Raw genomic sequence first — 24,995 nt, forward strand, 5'->3', positions numbered from 1 at the left:
GCGGTTGTTTGGTTTGTAGGCCTGCACTCAATCCACTGAGCTACACCAGTCAGGGCATATTAAATTTTTTTAATCTTTAAAAATAGAAAGCAAAATGGAACACATTAACCTTTGTAAGTTAGGGGAATCTGCTTTAAACAGATTAAAATATATAAAACAAGCACAGGCCTTGCTTGGATTCTATATAAAAAATAAGAGGAATTAAAACAATTTTTAACAATCTGGGAAATCTGAATACTAACTGGATAATGGATAGTATTAGAGATTTATTGTTAAATTTTTTTGGTTTGATAACAGTATTTTGTTTTTAAAAAGAGTCCTTACCAGAGTTCTGGCCACCATGGAGATGTAGGTAGAAACACTTCACTTCCTTACACAACCAAAAGAAGGGTATCAACCAATTCAGAAACAAAAACAACCAGAATTGCCAAAAATCAAACTGCATGGAAGTCTGACAACCAAGGAGTTAAAGAAACATTCATCCAGATGGGTAGGAAGGGCGGAGATGGGCGTGCCAGGGCAGAGAGGACTTGCCCGAAGGTGGTGGACCAGGGAGGGGGTCCCACGTTTGCACAGATAAACCGGGAGGAACAACCGGGGAGCAAGACAGACCTCAAAATCAAGGGTTTCAGCACAGAAAACTAAAGACTCAAAACCTCTGGCTATAAAAACATGTGGGGATCGTGGCAGCAGGGGAAACACCCAGTCTCACAAAAGAGTCTGCTGGAGAGACCTACAGGATCCTAGAACATACATAAAAACACCCACCTGGGAATCAGCACCTGAAAGGGCACAATCCACTTGTGGGAAGCGAGGGAAGTGATGGTAAAGTGGGGTGAGAGCCAAGCAAGAAGCACTGTCCCCTCTCTGACCCCTCCCACACATACAGTACCACGACATGAAGTGGGTTGCCCCGCCCTGGAAAATACCTAAGGCTCCAGCCCTTACAATGTAACAGGTGCACCGAGACAAAGAAATATGGCCCAAATGAAAGAGCAGATCAAAACTCCAGAAAAAGAACTAAGCGATGAGGAGCTAGACAACCTATCAGATTTAGAGTTCAAAACACAGGTAAAAAAGATGTTCATAGAAATTATTGAGTTTGGTTGCAAAATGAAGGAAGAAATGAAGACCATACAACTTGAAATAAAGGAAAATATACAAGGAACCAACCGGGACTCAAATAAATAACTTGGAACAAAAGGAAGAAATAAACATCCAAGTAGAACAGAATGAAGAAACAAGAATTCAAAAAAATGAGGAGAGGTTGAGGAACCTCTGAGGCAACTTTAAATGTTCCAATACCCAAATTATAGGGGTGCCAGGAAAAAAAGAACAAGAGCAAGAAACTGAAAACTTACTTGAACAAATAATAAAGGAAGACTTCCCCAACCTGGTGAAGAAAGTAGAATTCCAGGAAGTCCAGGAAACTCAGAGAGTCCCAAAGAAGCTGGACCCAAGGAAGCACACACCATAGCACATCATAATTACATTACCCAAAATTAAAGTTAAGGATAGAGACTTAAAAACAGCAAGTGAAAAGGAAACAGTTATAAAGGTGCTCCCATAAGACTATCAGCTGATTTCTCAAAAGAAAACTTGTAGGCAAAATGGGGCTGGGAAGAAGTATTCCAAGTCATGAAAGGCAAAGACCTATATCCAAGATTACTCTACCCGGCAAAGCTATCATTTAGAATGGAAGAGCAGATAAAGTGCTCCTCAGATAAGGTCAAGTTCAAGGAGTTCATCATCACCAAGCTCTTATTATATGAAATGTTAAAGGGACTTATCTAAGACAAAGAAGATAAAAATATGAACAGTCATTTTTATGATAACAAACTCACAGCTATCAACAACTGAACCTAAAAAACAAAAACTAAAACAAACTAAGCAAACAACTAGAACAGGAACAGAATCACAGAAATGGAGATCACATTGAAGGTTATCAGTGGGGAGGGGGAGAATGGGGGGAAAAGGTTCGGGAATAAGAAGCATAATCTTTAGGTAGGCACAAAATAGACAGGGGGAGGTTAAGAATAGGATAGGAAATGGAGAAGCCAAAGAACGTATTATATGTATGACCCATGGACGTGAACTAGGTTTGTCAGGAGATAAGAGGGCAGAATGCTGGAGGGCGGCAGGGACACAGGGCAGAGGGGGATAAAGAGGAGGAAAAAAATGGGACAACTGTAATAGCATAATCAATAAAATATACTTAGAAAAAGAGTCCTTACCTTTTAGAAATATACATGAAAACATTTCATAGATGAAATGATGTGGTGTTGGATTAAATATGTTGGAATTTATTTCAAAATAACCTGAGAGACTGCAGAAAGAAAAGGGAATGGGGAAAGGAGGCATGAAATTGAAAAGTTTTAATTGTTAAAGTGAGTGATGTGTATGGGGAGATTCCTTATATCCCTTTCTAGTCTACATTAATTCATTTTTTAAAATTCTGTGATTCATGAATTTCTTGGTTGTCTTTTCAAGCTGATTATCATGGAATGTGAACAACAATGATTAGTCAGAAGAGAAAGCTGAAATGCAGTGCAGTGTATTTATTACCTTTGTGAAAGTGACGGGGATGCTGGCATCCAACTGAATATGATCTGCAACCTCTGTAAACTGCTGCTGCTGTTTTTGCAATGTTTCCAGTAACCTTGTAATTTCTTGTTTTGCCAAGACAACTCTACAATCATCCTAGGAAAGAGAAGATTGTATTTCTTATAAACAGTTAAATAAGGAAAAAAGAGATGTCATTTCATTAACATTCCAGTATCCAAAGTTAACTTAAATGTAAATTTGGGTAGGAGAAAAACAATCAGGCATTAATAAATAATTTAAGAACCTATCAACAGAAGAATGAATAAACTGGGGTACATTCACAAATGTAACACAATATACTATTATGAGAATGAGCCACAATTATATATGATGCTATGAATTTTACAAACATAATGTAGAGCATAAGAAGAAATGACATATGGAGCTCATACTGTATGATTCCATTTATATTAATTACCAAACAGGAAAAAATAAAGAATGCATTAGAAGTCGGGACAGTAGTTTATCCTTGTGGAAAAGGCAGGCTGTTACTAGAAGAAAATCTGAGGGGTTTCTCAAGTGTTGGTAATATTCTGTTACTTGATCTGAATGCTGGTTATACAATATTGTCCTGTCTGAAAATTCAGCCAGCTGAACACTAATAAACACATTTCTATATGTATGTTGTACTTCTATAAAAAACAATTTCAAAGTAATTTAAGATATATATGTATTAGTTTAAAAAAAAGAAAGGAAAGAAAAAGACAAAAGGACTATATGTCAGATTGTGAAAAGCCTCCCTCTCACTCTAGATCCCAGGCCTTCTCCTCTACGTCAAACACTTTCCAGTTCTTCAGATGGTATTCCGGATAGTCTACACATGTGTCAGTGTGTTCTTCATTAGACAGAGATCTCCCAACAATATGTAAGCTCCACAAGTGCAGTGATGTTGCGAGGTTTTTGTTCACTGTTACATATTCATATTAGTTGACAGAAATTCCATTATTCTGGTTGCTCAGAACAAAAACCTTGGTCATTCTTGTCTTCTCCTCTCTAATACCCCGTATATAACTTTTCAACAAGTCCTAGTGGATATCCTGAAATGGCATTTCAACCACCACTAACCAAGCCACTATTATCTCTCACTTTGGGATTCTGTAACAGCTTCCTAACCACTGAACCTCTTCCTTCTATCTTTATCCTCCTTCAATCTGTTTTTTACACATCAGTCAGAGTGATCCTTTTAACAAGTAAGATCAAGTCATTGTTGTGCTCAAAACCCCATGATTTCTTTATTTCAATCAGTAAAAACTGACATCCTTCCAATGGCCCAAGGCTTTCTTTACATCTAATCCCTATTGCCTATGATTTCAGCTTCTATCACTCCCTCTTCTGCTTACTCCATTCCAGCCAGAGTAGCCTCTTTTTACTGTACCTCACCACACCAGGCACGCTGCCCCAAGGTTTTTGCTCTAACCATTTGCTCTGCTGGTGTGTTGTTCCTCCTGATAAGGCTTGAACTAACTCCTTCACCTTTGAGTCTTTGCTTAATCTTCTCTCAAAGATGTTTACTAGTAATGCAATTTGCTGTAGTTCCACACTTTCTCTTTTTCCCTTAGCTCTTATCAGTTTTTCATATATTATATAATTTACTTATTTAGATATGGTTATGGTTTATTGCTTGCCTTCTCACTAGAATGCTAATTCCACAAGACCACAGTTTTTGCCTGTTTTGTTTACTGATATAGCCCATGATCTAGAATGTACATAGCATATAGTAGGCACTCAATACATATTTGCTAAATGAACAGATATGTCTTCATTATTCAGCATCACGCCTTGAACTTAGAGGGGAGAGATGATTAAGTTCTGTTCTCAAAATTTGTAATAAATGTGTGCTGCTCCATCCATTCATCTGTTCAATTATCTCTATGGCAGGAACTTTTAAGAATATTGATAGGAGTTAGGGTTCTGTGGCCAAAAATCAGAACAAAACAGGTCTTCATGAAGAATGAATCGAAGACTTCAATTTCATCATTAGCACAGTGAGATAATATTACATTTACTTTGAAACTACTTTGCCACTACTTTGAAATTACCAGCTACTTTGAAACTACTTTAGAAATTCTAAAAACTTCTAAAATTTCAGTAACTATGAACATACTTTCCAATAAAGTAGGTAAAAAAAATACTTCGAAATTTTTAAGAAAATATGATTTTGAACATGATCCATTTTGATTTTGCTGTGTGGCTTCATGACCCATCTGAACAAGTATATATTCACTTCTTCCTATCTAGATACAAAGAACTTAGAAATATAAAGATAAACAAGATGCATCCCATCAATATCTAGGGGAAATATGCATCCTGTATCATTGGCGTTCAGATCAAAAGACAAAAACCACACCAGTTATGTGAACAGAAAGAACTTGATATGAAGAACTGCTAACTAGGTGTAATTATTAATTAGGTAACTGAAAGGATAAAAACAACCCTGAGGTATCATGGAAACAGCTACCTCCTCCAGGGTTTGGGGGAACAAAGGAGAGATGCTAGAAACTTACAGGAGGCCCCATGGAGCTCACACTCAGGTCTCTGAGGAAAGCGGTCTCCTCATATGAGGAATGACATTCACAGGGACCCCAAGCAAAGCAAATGGACCTACAGGAAACCATCTCCACCTTCCAGTGCCTTTCGTGTCCCTGTTGGCAGAGGCTAAACTAACATGGAGCCAGCTGGCAAAGGAGACAAGTGGTTTGTAGAGTTCCAGTCCCAGCATCACAAAGCAGAAAATAAAAGATTAGAACTGAAGCTCAATGACAACTTAATAAATGACATATACATCAATTGTTACAATTTAATGTGATGAGGACTAAATAACAGCTCAAGACTTATGTACTTACAGCCTAGCCACATTGATATAAGTCTAATTAGATATTTAAGAGAAAAAAACTCCACAATGGTAAAAACTTTAGCTTTACAATAATCAGTAATGATAAGGTTGACTGCAATTTATCAGAAATTCCTAGGGCAACAATTAGCCTTATACTGCCCTACACAAATCCATAATAGAAATGAGTAAGACTGACATTTTTGTTAGAATAGCCCTAAACATAATTTATTTAAAAAGTACATAATCTACACACTGGGTAACAAAAGGCTTTTGATAAAACCAAGACTCTTTCAACACGTTTGCCCATTTCATGATGGGTGATTTACAAGCACACCTGCCCACACCACACTGAGTGATCAGCAGTTTCTGACCAAAACCCATATGACCCTCATGCCCCACCCTCCCTATTTACCTGATCTCACCCCAAGAGAATTTTTTTTGTTTCCCCAGATGAAAAAAGTCCTCAAAGGCAAATATTTTGCTCATATGGAAGAGGTGAAACAAAAAAAGGCAGAAGCACTAAAAGGCATCAAAGTTGACAAATTCAGAAACTATTTTTGAGCAGTGGGAAAACATCTCAGTAAGTGTATTGCATCAAATGAAGAGTACTCTGAAGATGACTAAATTTTAAACATATAAGAATAAGTATACAGTTTTTATAAATAAACTTCCGTTTTGAAGGGGGTCTCTCAAAAACAAAAATATTTATTAAAGTAATAAAATAGATCAGTGAGTGTCTCTAGTAATTATCTATTAACCTTATAAGTCCTCCTTCTTAAACAATGTCCTTCCCATGTTTAAATCCCTACCTGCTGCAAAGTTTTTTCACAATGGAGACAGGCTGTTGAAACCTGGGACAACAAAATAGTCATATCTTCTTGTTGTTGCCTGAGCCAAATCAATTTTTCGCGAACATGAGCATCAACGACACTTAGAGCCATTTCTTCTTGACGACACAGAGTTTCATGTAGATCAGAAAAATAAGCTCGAACACATGACCGGGCATTCTCTGCAGTACCTGGTACCTAAGAAAATAAAAATAAGTTTTAAACAACTGCAATCATAACAAAGATTGTATATGTAAAATAAAGAAAATTCAAATACCATCTATATCCTTAAAAATTCTCAACTTTGCATCTCCACACTAAATCTTTCCCTAGACCAGAGTCTTTGGATATGTAACTGTTTAAATCAATCTTAAGCAAAATGGAATACCTAATCTCCATTCTCTCTCGCTTGAAACCTAGTCACCTCTATAAGTGGCAACTCCATTACCAGGTTGTTCAAGACAAAAAAACTGGAGTCATCTTTAATACTTCTTTCCTACCCCACAACTAGTTCCTCAACAAATTCTGTAGAATTCAGAATACATACAGAACCTAATCATGCATCTTCACCTCCTCCTCTATCAACCTGACTCAAGCCATTACCATTTCTCACCTGATTATTATAAGAGTCTTCTAACTGGTCTTGCTAGATCTAACCCTACCCCCTACAATGCATTCTCCATCTAGCAGCCAGAATGATCCTTTTAAAATGGTAAGTCAGAAAGGTAATTATGCTTTTGCTCAAAACTCTTCATTTCACTCAAAGTGAATGCCAAAGTCCTTTATATGCAGTGTTCAAAGACACACTCCCTGAGAAAAGGACCTCTGAGCAAGGACCTGAAGGAGGTAAGGAAGGAAGCACATGAACATCTTCAGAAAGAACATTCATGGCAGAAATAGCAAGTACCTATAAGGCCCTTTGTGAACTCAACTCCTGCTATGACCCCTCAATAATTCTATTCTAGCTACACTTAGTCTCCTCACAGTTTCTTAAGCACACACCACACACATTCCAGCTTCAGGGCCCTTTCCACTTGCTTTTCTCTCTGCCTGGAATGCATTTCCCCAGACACTGGCATGGCTCCTTCTCTCATCTCCTTAGGTATTTGCTCAATGTCACCTTCTCAGGGAATGTGTCCCTGAATACATCACATAAAAGCGCATTCCCCCTTTCCCTTGTTTTTCTCCAAAGCACCTTACTTCTGCCATAAGTATTTTACTTATTGTCTCTCTCCCCATATTAGAATGTAAATTCTGCAAAAGAGAGTTTTTTGACTTTCACCATGGTGTCTCCTCAGCTAGAAGAGTATCTGGCACTTGGCATGTGTTCAATAAATATTTGCTGAAAAAATGAACAACATATTTCCACTCTAGCACAACAATGTCCAATAGAACTTTCTGTGATAATGGACATGTTCTACATCTGTGCAGTCCAATATGGTAGCCACTAGCTACACATACTTAAAATACAGCTAGTGAAATTAAAAAACTAATTTTAAATTTTATATTTCATTTAATTTTTAAATGGTTTAAACTTAAATAACTACATGACTACTATATTTGACAGAGCAGTTCTAGCATTATTCACCAATGACTCAGCTTTAAATATTTTTGGTTAACCAAAAAAACATTACATTTTTGTCTGTCCCTGTATTTTATATTCCCAGCTAAAAAGATTCTTTTCTCTACAGTTCAATTTTAAAAAAAGATCTTATTTATTTTTAAACAGAGGGAGAGGGAGGGAGAAGGAGAGGGAGAGAAACATCAACGTGTGATTGTTTCTCAAGCATCTCCCACCAGGTACCTAGCCTGCAACCCAGGCACATGCCCTGACTGGGAATCGAACCCGTGACCCTTTGGTTCGCAGGCCGGTGCTCAATCCACTGAACCATACCAGCCAGGGCTACAATCCAATTTTAAAAAGCAACTATAACTACCACCTTAGTTCCTTCCTCCTCTTCACAGCCAAACTTAAAAATGAGACACACTAACTCACTCTTCAATTTACTGGAGGGTATTTCCCCTTGATTACCTCACAGAAATAACAACTTCAACATCCAAATTAAATTTGTCACTTTGGTCTCATTATCCCCTCCAAAAACTCCTCCTCCTCTGCCATTAGTGCATGACTGTTACCATCCACCCAGCTGGGCAGAGTAGAAATCTAGGGATCGTGCCTGACCCTACAAGTTAGCTGTCCAATCAATATTACTAATCAATCTCTAAGACCTACCTATTCTACTTCTTCAAAATCTCAGATCCATCTACTTCTCTCCATTCTCACTACTCTAGTAGTAGAACATTGGCCATAAATATCTCTCGACTGGATAACTCTAGCCACTGCTAATAGGTATTCCTGCTTCCAATCTTGTTGCTACTCCTATTCATTTTCTACATTGAAAAGCAGCCTTTCTTAATGAAAACCTGACTATGTTATTCTTAAGCCAATTCTTCAATGGCTCATCACTTTCCTTAAGATAAAATCCAAACTCTTTAAAATGGCTGATAAGACCCTGCACGATTGGCCCTTACTTCTCCAACCTCTTTTCTTGTCATGCCCTACCCAATACTCAAAGCTTCAACCATAGTGAACTCAGTTAAGTTTCTACAATATGTCCGATTCACACTTTCAGGCATTTTAACATATGCTTCCCTCTCTGGAACAACTCACTCCCCACCACAAGCTTCGCCTGAACTAAATCCCTTCCAATTTCAGGTTAGCTGTTACGTATTCTGGGAAGTCTTCCCTGATGTACCTAGATTATTGCCCCTCTTATGTTGTCAAAGCATCCTGTACTTCCCCCACAAAATAAAGTTACCATACTCAAACTCTCTCTCCATGACAGATTATAAGTTCCACAAAGACAAAGACTTTGTATAAAAATTATTTCCAGTGATTAGTGCAGTATAATTGCTCAATAAATACTAGATGAAAGGTAAGAAGGAAAAAGGGTAAAAAGGTAAAGAAAATGTTTAAAAGTCCATACATGTTCTGTGTGGGCCATTCCAAGTCCATCTTCTACTATTTGTTCTCCTCCTTCAATGTGCTGAACGATTCCAACTAACTTTCTGGAATAATCTGAGATTTCCTCAGTGAAGGTCCGTATACAGTGAGCCATATCTAAAATTGATGCTCGGATCTGGTTAGCTTCTGGTTCCAATACTGAATGCTACAAAATGTAACATAATTATAGAAAGGAACTCTTATTATTTGACTAATGATATAAAAAAACTACTTAAATCATTCCTATTAACAAAAAAAGCATCAGCTACAAGTGGACTTCATAACACATTTATAAAAAGCATAGCATACAAAACACTAATTTGCTCTCACCCAATAACTATTCATCTTGCAAATGAATGATTTAAAATTTACAAATCCATTTATCACTAAACAAGAACCTAAGAGACTCTCCACAATTTTATCACAAGCAGTAGTTCATAAATGGACATAAGTATTATCAACACAACCAGGGCATTATGAAAACATGCACATAAAGAAGAAATCTTCTGTTTCCTGCTAGAAGGCTATTTTTCTTTAAAGAATCATGAGGCCTCTTTGCTGAAATTTTTGTTTTCCAGAAATTAAATCTGTTGTTTCTTTTCAGTCTACCGAGCTCAACTCATTCATCATTTAACTCTTCTTCAATCCCTACTTTTAGCATAAAAAATCAAGTTAGTGAAAACAAATGTTGGGCTAGCAAATTAGGTAGTCATCCAATTTAATTATGTTCATACCTTGTGGCCTTGGTGTTTTCCATATTCTTTGCAGACACAGCACATAAGTGGGCTAGTTTGACAGCCTTCTTCCAAACAAACAAACTCAATGGCATGCACCTGATGCTGAGAGCACATGGTTTTCTCATGAGGTTTATCAGCAAGAGGCACTCGCCTGTGTTTTGCTAATGTCTTTGTAGAATGAGTAACTTGGGAACACTCTGAGCATAAGTGAGTTGCACATACAGTGCAATATACCGATGCAACATGAGCTTCATCTTCATCGCAACGAATGATGCTCTGATAAACAAAAACATTTAATGTCTTAAAACTGAACTCCAATTGCTGTAAGTAATGTGACAAACTTTGAAACATTAAAGCATATTATGTTCTTTTTTTAAACTAATTAGCCTTTCTATATGCAAATACATGGGTGCCCTGGCTGGTGTGGTTCAGTGGACTGAGTGCCAGCCTGTGAACCAAAAGGTTACCAGTTCAATTTCTAGTCAGGACACATGCCTGGGTTTTGGGCCAGGTTCCCAGTTTGGGGGCATGCAAGAGGCAACCAATCAATGTATCTCTCACATCGATGTTTCTCACCCTCCCTCTCCCTCCTTTCCCCTCTCTCTAAAGATAAATAAATATTTTTTAAAGTTTTTAAAAAAGAAAATACACACGTACTTAAGCACATAGGTCATTCACTACTCATCTGGGAAATAATTCATTTCTATAGGTAAGAAGCTACTGCCAAAATTAATGATCAATATATGCTATGAATTTGAGGCCAAAAATAAAACTACTCTCATAGATTCAGTCAGAGTAAAGATAACTTCCACAAAATCTTATTTTACATGTAAGAAACTGTATAGGGGTTAGAAGTAATTTTTAAGACTAAAGACATTGATATTAAATATTACACATACCCACTGCTTTAAATACTATGTGTCATAATGATGCATAGAAAGAAGAGAAGCACAAATGCTATTCGGATAGTAAGGAGTGTGCATCAAATCATCAATGAAGCTTTTAAAACCATGGCACCAGGAATCTAACCTGAAAATACTTAGTTTAATAGGTTATAGATGAAGTAAGAGCTTGTGTACTTTTTTCTAAAGCTCAACAGATGAGTCCATTGCACAATTCTAGCTAAAAGCCACTGGTTTAAGCAAATAAGTAAATAAAATCTTCATTATAAATAAGCTTTTACATATTATTTCAAATTTTCATGAATTATTAAAAGTTTCGAGTTTAAAAATTTTACAGGTCAGGTAGTCAAGAACGCTCTGGATATTTTTGCTGAATAATAAAAGGCCCTAATTTGAAACACAGAGATTTGGTATAATATTTTCCAGAAAAAATAAGGAAATACATCAAAGATGACAATATCACATTAAATAAAAAATGAACCCACAGGTTAACAATGAGGTCAGAAAAGAAATCAAAAGCTACCTGGAAATAGATGAAAATGAACAAATCTGTGGGACAGAATGAAAGCAGTCCTGAGAGGAAAATTCATAGCATTACAAGCCTACCTTAAGAAGTAAAAAAAAAATCTCAAATAAACAATCTAATCCTACACCTAAAAGAACTAGAAAAAGAACAACAAACAAGGCCCAGAGTAAGTAGAAGAAAGGAAACCATAAAGATTAGGGAGGGGAAAATAACATATAGCCATATATATATATATATATATATATATATATATATAGCCATATATATATAACACATGTATAATATACATATATGTATATATTACACATATATCGTATATGCATTTTATACATATATAAAAGATCAATGAAACAGAGTTGGACCTTTGAAAAGATAAACAAGACTGACAAACCTTTAACCAGACTCATCAAGAAAAAGAGAAAGAGGACCCAAATATTGTAAATAAAATCAGAAATGAAAAAGGAGAAGTAACGACTAACACCACAGAAATGCCAAGGAATGTAAGAAAATACTAGGAATAACTATATGCTGACAACTGGAAAACCTGGGCATAATGGGCAAATTCCTAGACACATGCAATCTTGCAAAACTGAATCAGAAAAATAAGAAGATCTAAATAGACCGATGAAATCAAAGCAGTAATCAGAAATTCCCAGCAAAAAGTCCTGGATCAGATGACTTCACAGGCAAATTTTACCACACGTTCAGATAAGAACTCACACCTATCATTCTCAAACTATTCCAAAAATATCCAAGACTTCCAACCTCATTTTATGAGGCCAGCATTGTATTAATTCCAAAACCAGATAAAGATACTACAAAGAAAAAAAATTACAGGCCAATATCCTTGATGAACATAAATGCTGAAATCCTCAACAAAATATTAGCAAAACAGATCCAGCAATACATTAAAAATATCACAAACCATGGTAAAGTGGGATTTATTCCGGGGACGCAAGTCTGGTACAGTATTCACAAATCAATATATGTGATACATCACATAAACAAAATTAAGGATAAAAATCACATGATCATACCAACATGTGATCATACCAACAGAAAGAGCATTCGATAAAACCCAGCACCCATTTATGATAAAAACTCAGCAAAGTGGGAACGGAGGAAACATACCTCAATATAATAAAGGTCATATATGACAAACATACAGCCAACATCATACTCAGTGGGCACAAACTAAAAGCAGGAATGATCTTGTTCCCTAAGATCAGGCACAAGACAGGAATGTCCACTTTACCACTCTTGTGCAACAGTGATTAGACAAATATCTGTCATCATTCACAGATAACATACCATACATCGAAAAGCCTAAAGACTCCACCAAAAAAAACTACTAGAACTGATAAATGAATTTCGTAAAGCTGCAGTATACAAAATTAATACTCAGATAAATGGCATTTTTATATACCAATAATGAACTAGCAGAAAGAGAAATTAAGGAAACAATCCCATTTACTACTGCAGGAAAAAAAGTACCTAGTCTAGGAATAAATTTAACCGAGGAGGTAAAGACCTGTACTTGGAAGTCATACGATACTGAAGAAAGAAATTGAGGAAGACACAAGTTAAATAGAAGCACATACCATGTTTATGAATAAGAAAAATTAACATTATTAAAATGCCCATACTTCCCAAAACAATCTATAGATTCAACACAATTCCTACTAAAATACCGATGGCTTATTTCACAGATCTAGAACAAATATTCCAAAAATTCATATGGAACTACATAAGACCCCAAATGCACCAGCAATCTTGAGAAAGAAGAACAAAGTTGGAGGTATCACAATAACTGCTATCATTGTAATCAAAACAGCCTGGTCCTGGAGCAAGAACAAGCATTTAGATCAATGGAATAGAACAGAGCGCACAGAAATAAACCCATGTCTCTATGGTCAATTAATATTGACAAAGGAGGCAAGAACACACAATGGAGTAAAGACAGTCTTTTCAATACATGGTGTGGGAAAAATTGGATGGGTACATGGAAAAATGAAACTAGACCTCCAACTTACATCATACACAAGAACAAACTCAAAATGGATAAAAGATTTAAATGTTAAGTTGTGAAACCATAAAAATCCTTAAAAAAACATAAGCAGTAAAATCTCAGACATCTTTTGGAGCAATACTTTTGCTGATACACCTCTGGGCAATGGAAATAAAGAAAAAAATAAACAAGTGGGACTATGTCAAACTAAAAAGCTTTTGCACAGCAAAAGAAACCATCAACAAAATGAAAAGGCAACCTGCTAAATGGGAAAACATGCCAATGACAATCTGATAATGGGTTAATTTCCAACGTATATAAAGAACTTACACTACATAGTAAGACGAATGACCCAATTAACAAATGGACAAAGGACTGGAATAACCACTTCTCCAAAGAGGATATATGGAGGGCTAATAGACACAAGAAAAGATGCTCAGCATCGCTAAGCATCAGAAAAATGTACATTAAAACCACAATGCAACATCACCCCACACCTATCAGAGTGGCAATCATCAATCACCAAACCAGTGCTGTGTACATGTGGAGAAACAGGACCCTCCTGTACTGCTCGTGGGAATGCAAACTGGAGCAGCCACAGTGGAAAGCAGTATGAAGTCACCTCAGCTATGCCACTTCTGGGAATACACCCAAAGAAACCTGTAACATTAATTTGAAAAAATATATGCAACCCTATGTTCACTGCAGTGTTACTTACAATAGCCAAGATCTGGAAGCAGCCCAAGTGCCCATCAGTAGATGAGTGGCTAAAAAATGTTGCGGTGCATTTATACAGAGGAATACTACTTGGCTGTAAAAAAAGAAGGAAATCTTATGTTTTAGAACAGCGTGGATGGACCTGAAGACTATTATGTAAGTGAAATAAGCCAGTCAGTCAGAGAAAGACAAATACAATATGATCTCACTTAAATGTAGACTCAACTGAACAAATAATTTAACAAAGAAAATAGAAACAGAAGCATAAATACACAGAACAGACAGACAGCAGAGGGGAGGGGACTGGGCGATCCGGGCGAAAAGAGATGAAGGAATTAAGGAAAAAATACATATAGGACACACAGATACAGACAAGAGTATGGTGAAAGCCAGAGGGAAAGGGGCATGGGAGGAGGAGGAAGTGGGCAAAGGGGGATAAACCGGCACAGAAATAGGCGCTACTGTGAACCATGAGCACATGATGCATATGCACATGATGTTGTATTGAGCTGTACACATGAAACCTGTATGGTTTTACTATTACATTCAATATAGAAAACAGTTTAAACTGTTTTATTTGCAATTATGGAAAATGTGTACGTGTAAAATAAAAAAGTCATGTGTTCTGTTTTCCAGATCTGACAAATAATTAGATATTATTCTATATTATTCTAATGTTTCTTGAAATACAGATAAAAAAGCATGTAAAAGAGCTGCAAAAATTTCACTCACAAAAAAACAATGCTTCAGTTTGAAATTTATTTCAATGATATACTTATATAAAGAAACCATGAGATAATAAAAGAGAATTATATGTAGGTATATTCATAAACGTCATAAAGATTTTAGCCATATTAACTCTCTCAGGAGCTAGCGCTATCTTTAAGGCGTTTTGCTTCTACACTGAATAGCCTCTTTCACAGAGTTCTTTCTTTCTTTGTGCTTTACTGTGGACTGGTTTACTTTCGCAGCCTCTGCTTTAATGTAGCTTACATATCATTCTTACTCTTCCATAATCTTCTTACTCTGACCTTTCTGGGATAGAAGGGAATTATGATAGGATACAAGTTTATATACAAGAAAACATAGTTTGGGTATAGTATTAACAGGAAATTCAGGTTTCAGTTTTACTTTTGTTCTCTTGGGAGCATTGTTCCCTGAAGAACTGTAATGTAACAAGAAGTTGTTTCTGGGATCCTATTTGCTGGAGTGAGTTAATATTGTGCTTTTAATGGCAAATATTTTAAAAGAAAAGGTTCATGCTTATAACAAACATTTCACCAAGGTCAGTCAATACCTCTCCAGATATCCCAATGGCTTCTTCTGCAGCACCATACTGACCAATATGTCCATTCTGTAGTCGTTCCAAGAGCTCCAATAAAGCAAAATTTTTTTTCAATCCCCAGACACCTGAATCTCCTAGAATAAATATAAATATAAAAACTAAATCATACAGAATGCAATCTTAATCATTTACCTTACACCTAAATAGTAATTTCTAAATTATAGTTTTGCCATTAATAGTCTAAATTTTAAAAATGTAAATATTCCCCATTTTATTTTTATGATAGAACAATTGTGTTAATATTCAAGGCCCTGGCTGGGGGTGCTCAGTTGGTCAGAGCATTTCCAAGGTTGTGGGCTTGATTCCTGGCCAGGGAAAAGAAATTAACCAATGAATGCATAAATAGGTAGAACCAATTGATATTTCTCTCTCTCTCTCTTTCTTAAAAATTTTTTTTAAGTTTAAAAAAAACCCCAAACTCCTCAGCATTCTAAGTAGAAGCATAATTTAAAGTTCTATTATTTTTCTATCATTTAATTTTACACACCCTATTCTGTCACTAACTTTTACTATATATTCTAAAATAAGTGCTTTGAAAATTTACATTGCAACTCAGGATCATATATCATATATATATAACTGAAACAAAAATTTCACATATCAATATTCAGCCTTACAGTGTGCAACACACTGATGTTTTTAGGTCTGTTTCTTTTTTAAAAATTCTGTCACAACCAATTAAATTGATTTCATGACCACAAATAAGCTATGACTCATGTTTGAAAACCCTTGTACAGAAGATACACTTAACCTAAAACAACTCCATCTCTAAGTAAATTGGAGGTAGAACAGCTAAAGATAGTATTTTCTCTACCCCTCATCTAACCTAGAACCCCACAGTAGTCCATAACTACATAAACTCCTTCTCTCACAGATACACTACAGCAAGATATCGCTCCCTTCTAGGTAGGTAAGACTCTAGGCACATCTAAATAAGGAACAATGCTTCTTTTCCCCAGAACTGGCCATAAAAGGCCAGGTGAGTAAGCATATACACATGCAAACACATTTTCATTCTCTCATTCAATCTCCCTCCCTCCCTCTTTCTCACAATTGCCATGTCTGTCTGTCTATCTGTCTCTCTTCCTGGCCTATAAATAAAAGCCAGATCCTTCAGCAGTCTGTTATATTTGTTATGGTGAGCTTTTTAAAAAAAAAGACTTTATATATTTATTTTTAGACAGGGGGAAGGAAGGAGAAAGAGAGGGAGAGAAATGCCAATCTCTAGTTGCCTCTAGAGGAAGAGAAACATCAATGTCTAGTTGCCTCTTGCCCCTGTACTAGGGATCTGGCAAACAACCTAGGCATGTACCCTGACTGGAAATCAAACCCGTGACCCTTTGTTTAGCAGGCTGGCACTCAACCCACTGAGCCACACCAGCCAGGGCATGTTATGGTGAACTTTTATGCAGCAACTACTACCTGACACATAACTGCCACCTAATATATAGTCACTTGATAAATGCATACATGAAAGAATGATGGGGTCACCAGCTGCAAGATTCTGTTTCCTCTTGACCTATCTAGAAACAGAGAAAAAAAGAAAGGAAAGGAGAAAGGAAGAGAAGGGAAGGAAAGGAAGAGAAAGAAAACAAAAAAAAAACATTTCTTGTTGTGGTTCTCAAAAAAATAATTCAAATTAGGCTAAATAACTTTAGAGTCCTCTGACTTTCATGACCTCCTTTCCCAAGAACCTCTATGCAGCTGATGCAGCATTTTGCCCTCAACCATGTTTACCCAACAAGGCTTTCTCCTTAATTGCTTCAATTTTTCACACATGTTCTATAGCAATCTGAATTGTATCTATTTTATTTATATAAGGGTTAAGAAGTATACTAAGTGAGCCCTTTACTTAAAAATATTATATTGACAATTTTCCAAATATTGTCACTATATAATGAACATATACACATAAACTCCTAGCAGTATCTAGTATATCACCAATACTTCTGTAACTGTCAAAATAACTCTAAAATCTCAATGGCTTAAAAAAAACACAAAGATTTACTTTTTGTTCATGCAGCAGATTGGGTTGGGGAAGACAAGAAAGGTTGTGTTTCCTCCTGCCTGTGATCAGGGACATGGACCACTGAGCCTCTAATCACCTGGGCAGCCTTGCTGTAGTAGGGAGAGGAATTTACTGTAAACCATCATAAATCCTTTCTTAACAGCTGTTTGAAAGACACCTTTATACTTCACCCTATTCATATTTCACTGGTTAAAAGGAAATCGCACAGCTATACTTAATTATAAGAGAGTAGGGAAGTATAACTTTACCATGTGGACAGAAGAGAACAACCAGAAATATCACTGAAATGTACTGATAACTACCTATATTTAAATATAGGTAGTTATTACAAATAACTACTAATATTCTTCTAGGACTAGAGAATAATTCTGATTCTCTCACATTAACAATAATTATCTTCTCTAAAAGAGGAATTATAAATGATTTTTTTCTTCTTTATACTTTTACAAATTTTCAAATGTTCTGCAATGTATACATAATTTTTATGGCACAATTAAAAACAGATTTTTTAAAATAATGACATGAAACTATATCAAGGGTCACTAACACATATTTCACAGGCTAAAAATTACAGTAAAAATCTAACCTACAAGCTATACTAATTACAATCTATGTCTAAGGCAGAGTTACTAGTTTGTTTTTTCTAATGTTGATATGGTAGCATCCATGTTTAACTTCAACCTAGGATATAACTAAACTTTTGGTTATAAATTTCTAAAATTCTCTGTCACAAATTTCTAGTTTAGTTAAACAGTGAGGGGGATAACAACCCACATTGTGGTATTTATATAAGGAAGGTACAGTGCCTTCAAAAAGGTAGAAGGGTCCACTTTCCATTTACAAAACATATTTCTAAAATGTATATTTCTAGTAAAAGGAGAAAGATTTATGTGATCTGAAGAAAAACCAGAGTATAAAAAATGTGTATTTCTAAATAAACATTTCTAGATATTTTTCTATAAATATGGTATGATAAATATATACCTTACAGAATAAAAGGCCAAATAAAAGAATGTTGAAATACAAATACCTCTCCCTTTGCCCCTACTGTTTTTTGGATAATAGTAAGTTAATGTCATTTATAATAATGGTGCTAATGAACACTGCCCTATATTAGTTCTCTGGCAAATGGACATATTACATATTTATTTAAATCAAGGATTACTAAAACCTTAAAGAAACCTCATTTCCTAAAGAAAACATTTGTAATCATGTTTCTTAGCATTTTAAAGCTTTCCAGTCTAAAAATCTAGGTATTCTATGGGTATTCTTGCTTTCTCTTTTGGAATATAAATTATTTTGAATGTGTTCCACTTTACATAAGGTATGACATAAAAACAGCCTTAAAACAGTGCTACTGACTTGAAAAAAACCGACAAATTTATTTATTTTGAAGAAAATTCTGTTATCAAAAGAGTACACTTACAGAACTTATGTTTATAAAATAACTGTTAAAATGTTATTATTCGCAAATCTGTCTTCTCATAGTAATAATTCATTTTGAAATATATACAGCAAGGTTTTAAAAGTATGCATAAACTAAAAAAAAAAAAGACCTTTAAACTTATATAAACAGAAAACAAGTAGTCATCACAAGCTAAAAACACTTTTGTTTCTGATACCGGGAAATAAAAACATGCTGACACTCAAATTGCTTAACTGTATTTTCATTATTGCCCCATTAATTTATTAAGGAAACACTTTTATTGTATTAATGGCTTCAGGCAAATAAATTTTCTTATTTCTTTGAATAAGGTTAGCATGTTTTTCTCAGGGTATCTTAAAACTCCTCAAACATAAGTAAGTATTTAACATAAACATCTCAGAAAATGAAATAAAATTAGTACCAAAGAGGGAGCTAGTTTTACTCACAAGACTAATGGCCTTAATAAAAACTGAATCCTTCTTAGAGTTATAAAATTTTAAAGATCAAGCAGAAATTTCTTTCTATGACATGTATATTCCATGAACAATTTTAAACCATCAACATATACATATACATTTTCCTACCTAGCTCTGTTACTTGTCGATCAAAAGGGCAACGGATTGCTCTTCCGTGAAGAGGCAGGCGGGTGAGACAGTCGTGACAGACCGTGTGGCCACAAAGCAGAAGGCGAGGAACTTTGTCTCCTTGCAAAGAAAATACATCTTCACAAACTCCACACTCCAGCACCTAATATTTGGAAAGGAAACATGTGGTCTTTAAGGGATTTTAAAAGTATACACAGTTTAGTTTTTTTTTAAAGCTGATTTAATATCCTGAATAAATCTTGTTAAATTACTTTATTCTTCCATGAAAAAATAAAACTGTCTAGATTGTAAAATTTTAAATCACCTTTTATCATTTCATCTAACAGATCCTACTAAAATTAAATCAGAGTGAATCTCCTTGAAATGTTAAGTGTTAGGAACTAAAAAAATGTTGTAAATTAATATCATCTTTATAGTTTAAAAATTATGACTTGATTAGTTAAATCTTATCTGTAACAATATATCATTCTCCCAGACATGGGTTACTACAGAATTTCTCAGCAACTAACCTCCAAAACATCATCAATTTGAACAAAATAATTTGATATATGTGTGCAGATGACAATTTACCCTTCTAAATGGTAGAGAACATGTTAAGACTATAAGTAATTGAGAACTATCTTCCAGTATCCATTTACATCATATAACATAAAGGCAAGAAAGCAATCACCTTAGACTTCAATTTCAATTTCTTGTTCTCAATTAATAAATTGCTGTTGGGTTAGAAAATATTTTGTCTATTACAGGTACATGACTTGCCCAAGGCCATGTAGTCAATCAAAAGAAAGGAGACAGAATCAGCATATTCTGATTCCTAAACCCATGAGTTTACCTTTTATAGTTAGTCAACAAACTGTATTATAAAGATTTTTGGTACTTTTATTTATCAATATACCTGAAGTTTCTCACAATTTTAGTTAGGAAACATATCCACACTGAGCTGTTAAATTGTGCTGCAAACTCCTATGCCTTCCATCCATGACATGCTACAAATCTGGTCTCTGTCCTATTGCTTCATTCCCATCCCCTTTTAGATTGTATTCTCCAACTGCATCAAACAGTTCATAGTTCCCAGAACATGACAAACTGTTTCAGCTGCTTTCTTTCTGCCAATGCTGAGGAAATAGCTAAATGGACACTTTTCTTTTTTTTAAAATAAATTTTATTTAGTTACTTTTCAAGTACATTTTTTTATCTATTTCTCCCACCCCACCCCCCCCTGCCCCGTCTTCCCCCTCCCTCCCATCCCTCATCCCTGTGTCTTTCATACTTGTTCCTCAAAATCTCAAAATCCCTCCCCCTTTTTCCCCTTAAATTCCCTTCCCTCTCCCCTCTGGTCGCTGCCCACTTGTTCTCTATTACAGTGTCTTTGTTTTTATTCTGTTTGCTTGTTTGTTTTATTCTTTAGCTTCCTGTCAAAGGTGAGATCATATGGTATTTGTCCTTCAATGCCTGGCCTATTTCACTCAGCATAATGCTTTCCAGTTCCTAAATAGACACTTTTCTAGTGAATCCTTTTTTACATTAATAAACCAACAAATTCCTAAACACCAAATCTCTCAGGACTACCCACAGCTCAGTCTAACTGAAATGACCACAGTATCCTTGGGGCCCCTAAGTGCCCTGATTAAGTGTCTATCTTAACAACCAATTAATACCTTTATTGGCTTTCTAACCTATCTTTACTGTTAGAACAAAGAGCACTCAGAAGCAGAGTATTCCAAATACCAACACCAATGGGCTTATATAAATAAAATACAACAAAAAAAAAATTTAACCAGTTTGGCCAACCATCATCCCCAAATACAATACAGAAGGTAAAAACAGAAAACCCAGAGTAGAAATCAGACTTAATCCATTAAAATTTTAATCTTAACTGCAATTATTTTGGATGTACTGCTTGAAATGCAAACATCTTTCACTGTAAATAAATAATTTATAATTGGTTTGCATCCCAGTATGGTTCAAAAAAGTTTAAAGGTAACACACTCACAAAAAAAGGAAATAAAACAGCCTTTTCTTTAAATATATGAAAAGATGTCCAATTTCATTCAAAACACTTTGAAATGCAATTAAAACTACACCAGTATACTTTTTTCCAGATTCAATCAAAAAAGCTGAAAACAGCTCTGGCTGGTGCAGCTCCGTTGTGGACTGAGTGCGGGCCTGTGAACCAAGGGGTCACCGATTTGATTCCCTGTCAGGGCACATGCCTGGGTTGCAGGCCAGATACCCAGTTGGGGGCGCATGTGAGGCAACCACGCATTGATGTTTCTCTCCCTGTGGTTCTTCATCCCTTCCCCTTTCTTTAAAAATAAATAAATAAAATCTTAAATTAAAAAAAAAGGTTGATAACTTTGTACTGATTAAAGTGTGAGAGCATCTCTCATACATTACTGGTTGCTGTAAAATGTTCTATTGACTGATACAGCTTTTCCTCTAAGAAGGCAATTTGACAATGACTATTAAAAGTTAGAATAGCTCATCAATTCTTTCAGAAATTTATCCTGTAAAATCTGTACGTTAATCCTTACAGTACCATTTACATTAGAAAAAGATTGTAAACAAAGTACCCATCAACCTAAGAATGGGAAAAAAACTATGATACATTCATGTACTGCAAAACTATGTCGTCTAGCAAGGAAGACTTAGGGTATAGCTGCACATAAGCTAAATATAGTATACACACGCACTTCAATTTATCCTGTGTTTTCTTAGTGCAAAAGAAAAGTTTCACTAAATATCAAATTTGATTAAGTACACAGAAGATATTCACCATAGAATTAGATATTATAAATAAATGCAAGACTTTTTACAAGTTTTCTCACTAATGTGAAACAATAAATTTTACTTATTTATGACAATAAACTCCGAAGAAGCAAATTAAAACTTTACTTAGTTAATTCATATCTTATAACTCTGATCTTACTATTGCACAAGACAAAAAAATTTATACTGCTACTACAGGTTTTTTCAAAAAGCACTAGTAAAATTCCACTGATTAGTAAACTAAATACGGGTCCAAAAATAAAGTCACTAAGCTATTTTGCATCAACTCAGTAAATAACAGAGTAAGGCATTCTTGCTTCATATTTATGAATAGGAATTTTTGCTAACAATATGAGATAAAGTAAGTCCTAGAGAGGAGAACAACTCCTAATTTTATACACTTCACAAATATGCCTAAGAGGACTTCATTACATGTACTTATTACATGCAAATCAAATTTTAATTAATCAGTCCATATTTTAAAAGGATGAAGGTGGCTCACTATTCAAAAGAAATTTTCTTGATTCTTTTCTGAATTTAAGTAATTTCATAATTTCAGATTTTTATCTTTGTTCTCCTAGTGAAAAAAACCCATGCCATCAACTTGTTCATTAAAAAAGAGGCCATTTTACACATTAGCATTATTATACTTCAACTCTTACCTTTCAATTAATATTCTTGCTTTCATCTATGCAAATGACAATGATTTTTTAAAAATTTATGCCACCATACTTCTTCCCATTACTGCGTTAGGTTCTTGCCAAAAAGGACTGTCCTACTGCACAGTTCAGGTACATTTTACAGGTGAAAATGAGCCACGTGAGCCTCTAATACATCACAGTGCATACTGTAACAAACTGGAGTTACAACAGGCTTTGGTGTATTTTGAGATTTTAAGGCAAACAGACTACCTAAGTAGTTACAGCAATAACATTCACTCCAAATACCACCTCTTAATTCAAGTTAATTTACAAAATAATCTTCAGATATTCTCTTAGGAAAAACATAATTCAATAAACAAAATCTCAACTACATAGCATGCCTGATAATAAGAGGGCTCCTCTTCACCTTGGACATGCTGTGTATTTTCAGAATAACTTCATTAATATATAAAGGTCCGATGAATCAACAACCATCAACAGACTGCTAATACAGTTGTGAGCTGAAATGCATCACTTGTTGTCCTATAAAAGCAACAAGTGAAAAATCATAGGTGGCTATTATTAAATTTTAAAAATACTTCAGATATTATCTGGTCCAGTGGTTCTCAGACATGGTTGCACATTAAAATCACTTCTAGGGATGTAAAAAAATATACTGATGTCAATCAGAACTGGGTGAAAGGGCTGCATCAGTAGCAGTTCGGGGTTTTGGGGTTTTTTTTTCCTCTTTATTTATTTGTTTGCTTTTAAGTCCTCAGTCATTGTAACATGTAGCCAGGAATGAGAATTATCAATATCTCAGATTATATATAATCCCAAAGGTGTTCTCCACACCATTATGATGAGTTCTCTCATTCAAATGTTTCCATATATATAGTGGAATTTAGTTGATTTTTAAGTAAAGACATACTGGAGCATTTACACAGGGTAGAATTTACAATTTAAGCACACAGCCATTCATAGACCCTGGTGAAGACTTCTTTGAAGTGCTGACAAACTATACTTCTAAAAAAGGAGGGGGCCGATCACCCAATAGCTGATGTCTTTTCATAGTCGTAATGCAATAGTGAAAAGCAAACTTTAAGCCGATCATCCCTGGCTCCGTCACAGTGTTAACCTAAACCTTAGTTTCCTTACCTGTAAAACGGGAATTAACTTCTACCTCATCAGCAGATATTAACGAGTTAAAATACCTGACTTAGTGCCTGATAATAACGGCTTGATTTAATAATAAGGTAATTAATGCCTGTTGAGTTTATCTAAAAGCAGAACGGCTGGGGAAGAACAGCCCAAGTCACTCTCACAGACCTCTAACCTCCTTTTCACACATGTCCAGTCGAGGACAGGATGGCAAGGCTTACAGAGCCTAGGGGCCCAGAGGCCGCGCATCCTGGCTCAGGAATCCAGGGCCGCGGCGCTGCAGCCAGATCTCTGGGATGAACCGAAGGGAGGCCAATGGTGGAAAACACAGCACGCAAGGTCCCTCACCTTCACCACGGCCGCACCCCGGCTGCCCTGACGGCCACTGTCCAGCCCCGTTCCAGGCTTGCTCACAACCAGGGCAGCCATCCTAGAAGGAGCGGCGCCGCAGCAGGAGCTGAGGGACTTCAACGGAGGGGCGGGGTAGGTAGAGCCTCCTACCCAGGGGCCTCGGCTCCCGCCACTGGCGCACAGGCGCAATACAACGCTGTGGTGGTGAGGGCTGTTCTGCGGACTTCCTCGTTCGCGAGGAACGGTTACTACCTGTTCGGCTGTGCAGCGTTGCACATGGTGCTCTGCTATTTTTATTGTTATCAAGGAGTCTGCAACTGATGGAAAGAATAAAGTTAAGGGAAAAGATAAGCTACAACGTAAATAAAGTTTGCGGATGAAACGCGCTCCCATAAAGAGAGATCGTTCCCTTTCGAAAGGAGGGACTACATCTCCCTGCATGCAACGCGGATTTTTGTATAAACTACAGGTCCCAAGTATCCCAGGATACGTGTGGCGCGAGTATCTCCT

The 24,995-nt window shown here is 35.9% G+C and overlaps 1 protein-coding gene across 9 annotated transcripts in view; it reads right to left on the reverse strand.

Annotated features, from left to right (window-relative positions):
- Positions 1-24,637, reverse strand: part of TRIM23 (tripartite motif containing 23) — a 39,620-nt gene extending 14,983 nt beyond the window's left edge. For 4 of the 9 annotated variants that reach the window (XR_008390118.1, XM_037150777.2, XM_037150778.2 and 1 more), the window contains exons 1-7: positions 24,483-24,637; positions 19,543-19,705; positions 15,456-15,577; positions 10,003-10,281; positions 9,252-9,434; positions 6,247-6,462; positions 2,566-2,700 (exon numbers count right to left, since the gene is read on the reverse strand). Coding sequence is in view for 6 of the 9 variants with exons in the window: in XM_037150777.2 (XP_037006672.1) it covers positions 2,566-2,700; positions 6,247-6,462; positions 9,252-9,434; positions 10,003-10,281; positions 15,456-15,577; positions 19,543-19,705; positions 24,483-24,563 (1,179 nt within the window). In the remaining 3 variants the exon portion in view is untranslated. Of the gene's footprint in view, positions 1-2,565; positions 2,701-6,246; positions 6,463-9,251; positions 9,435-10,002; positions 10,282-15,455; positions 15,578-19,542; positions 19,706-23,400; positions 23,517-24,302; positions 24,440-24,482 lie in introns of those variants that run through there. The other 5 variants (XR_008390116.1, XR_008390117.1, XM_053657391.1 and 2 more) reach the window with 3 other exon arrangements.
- Between the last annotated feature and the right edge of the window lie 358 nt (positions 24,638-24,995).

The sequence above is a fragment of the Artibeus jamaicensis genome, unplaced genomic scaffold, assembly GCF_021234435.1.
Source record: "Artibeus jamaicensis isolate MK-2021 breed Jamaican fruit bat unplaced genomic scaffold, CSHL_Jam_final scaffold_369, whole genome shotgun sequence".
Classification (NCBI taxonomy): domain Eukaryota; kingdom Metazoa; phylum Chordata; class Mammalia; order Chiroptera; family Phyllostomidae; genus Artibeus; species Artibeus jamaicensis.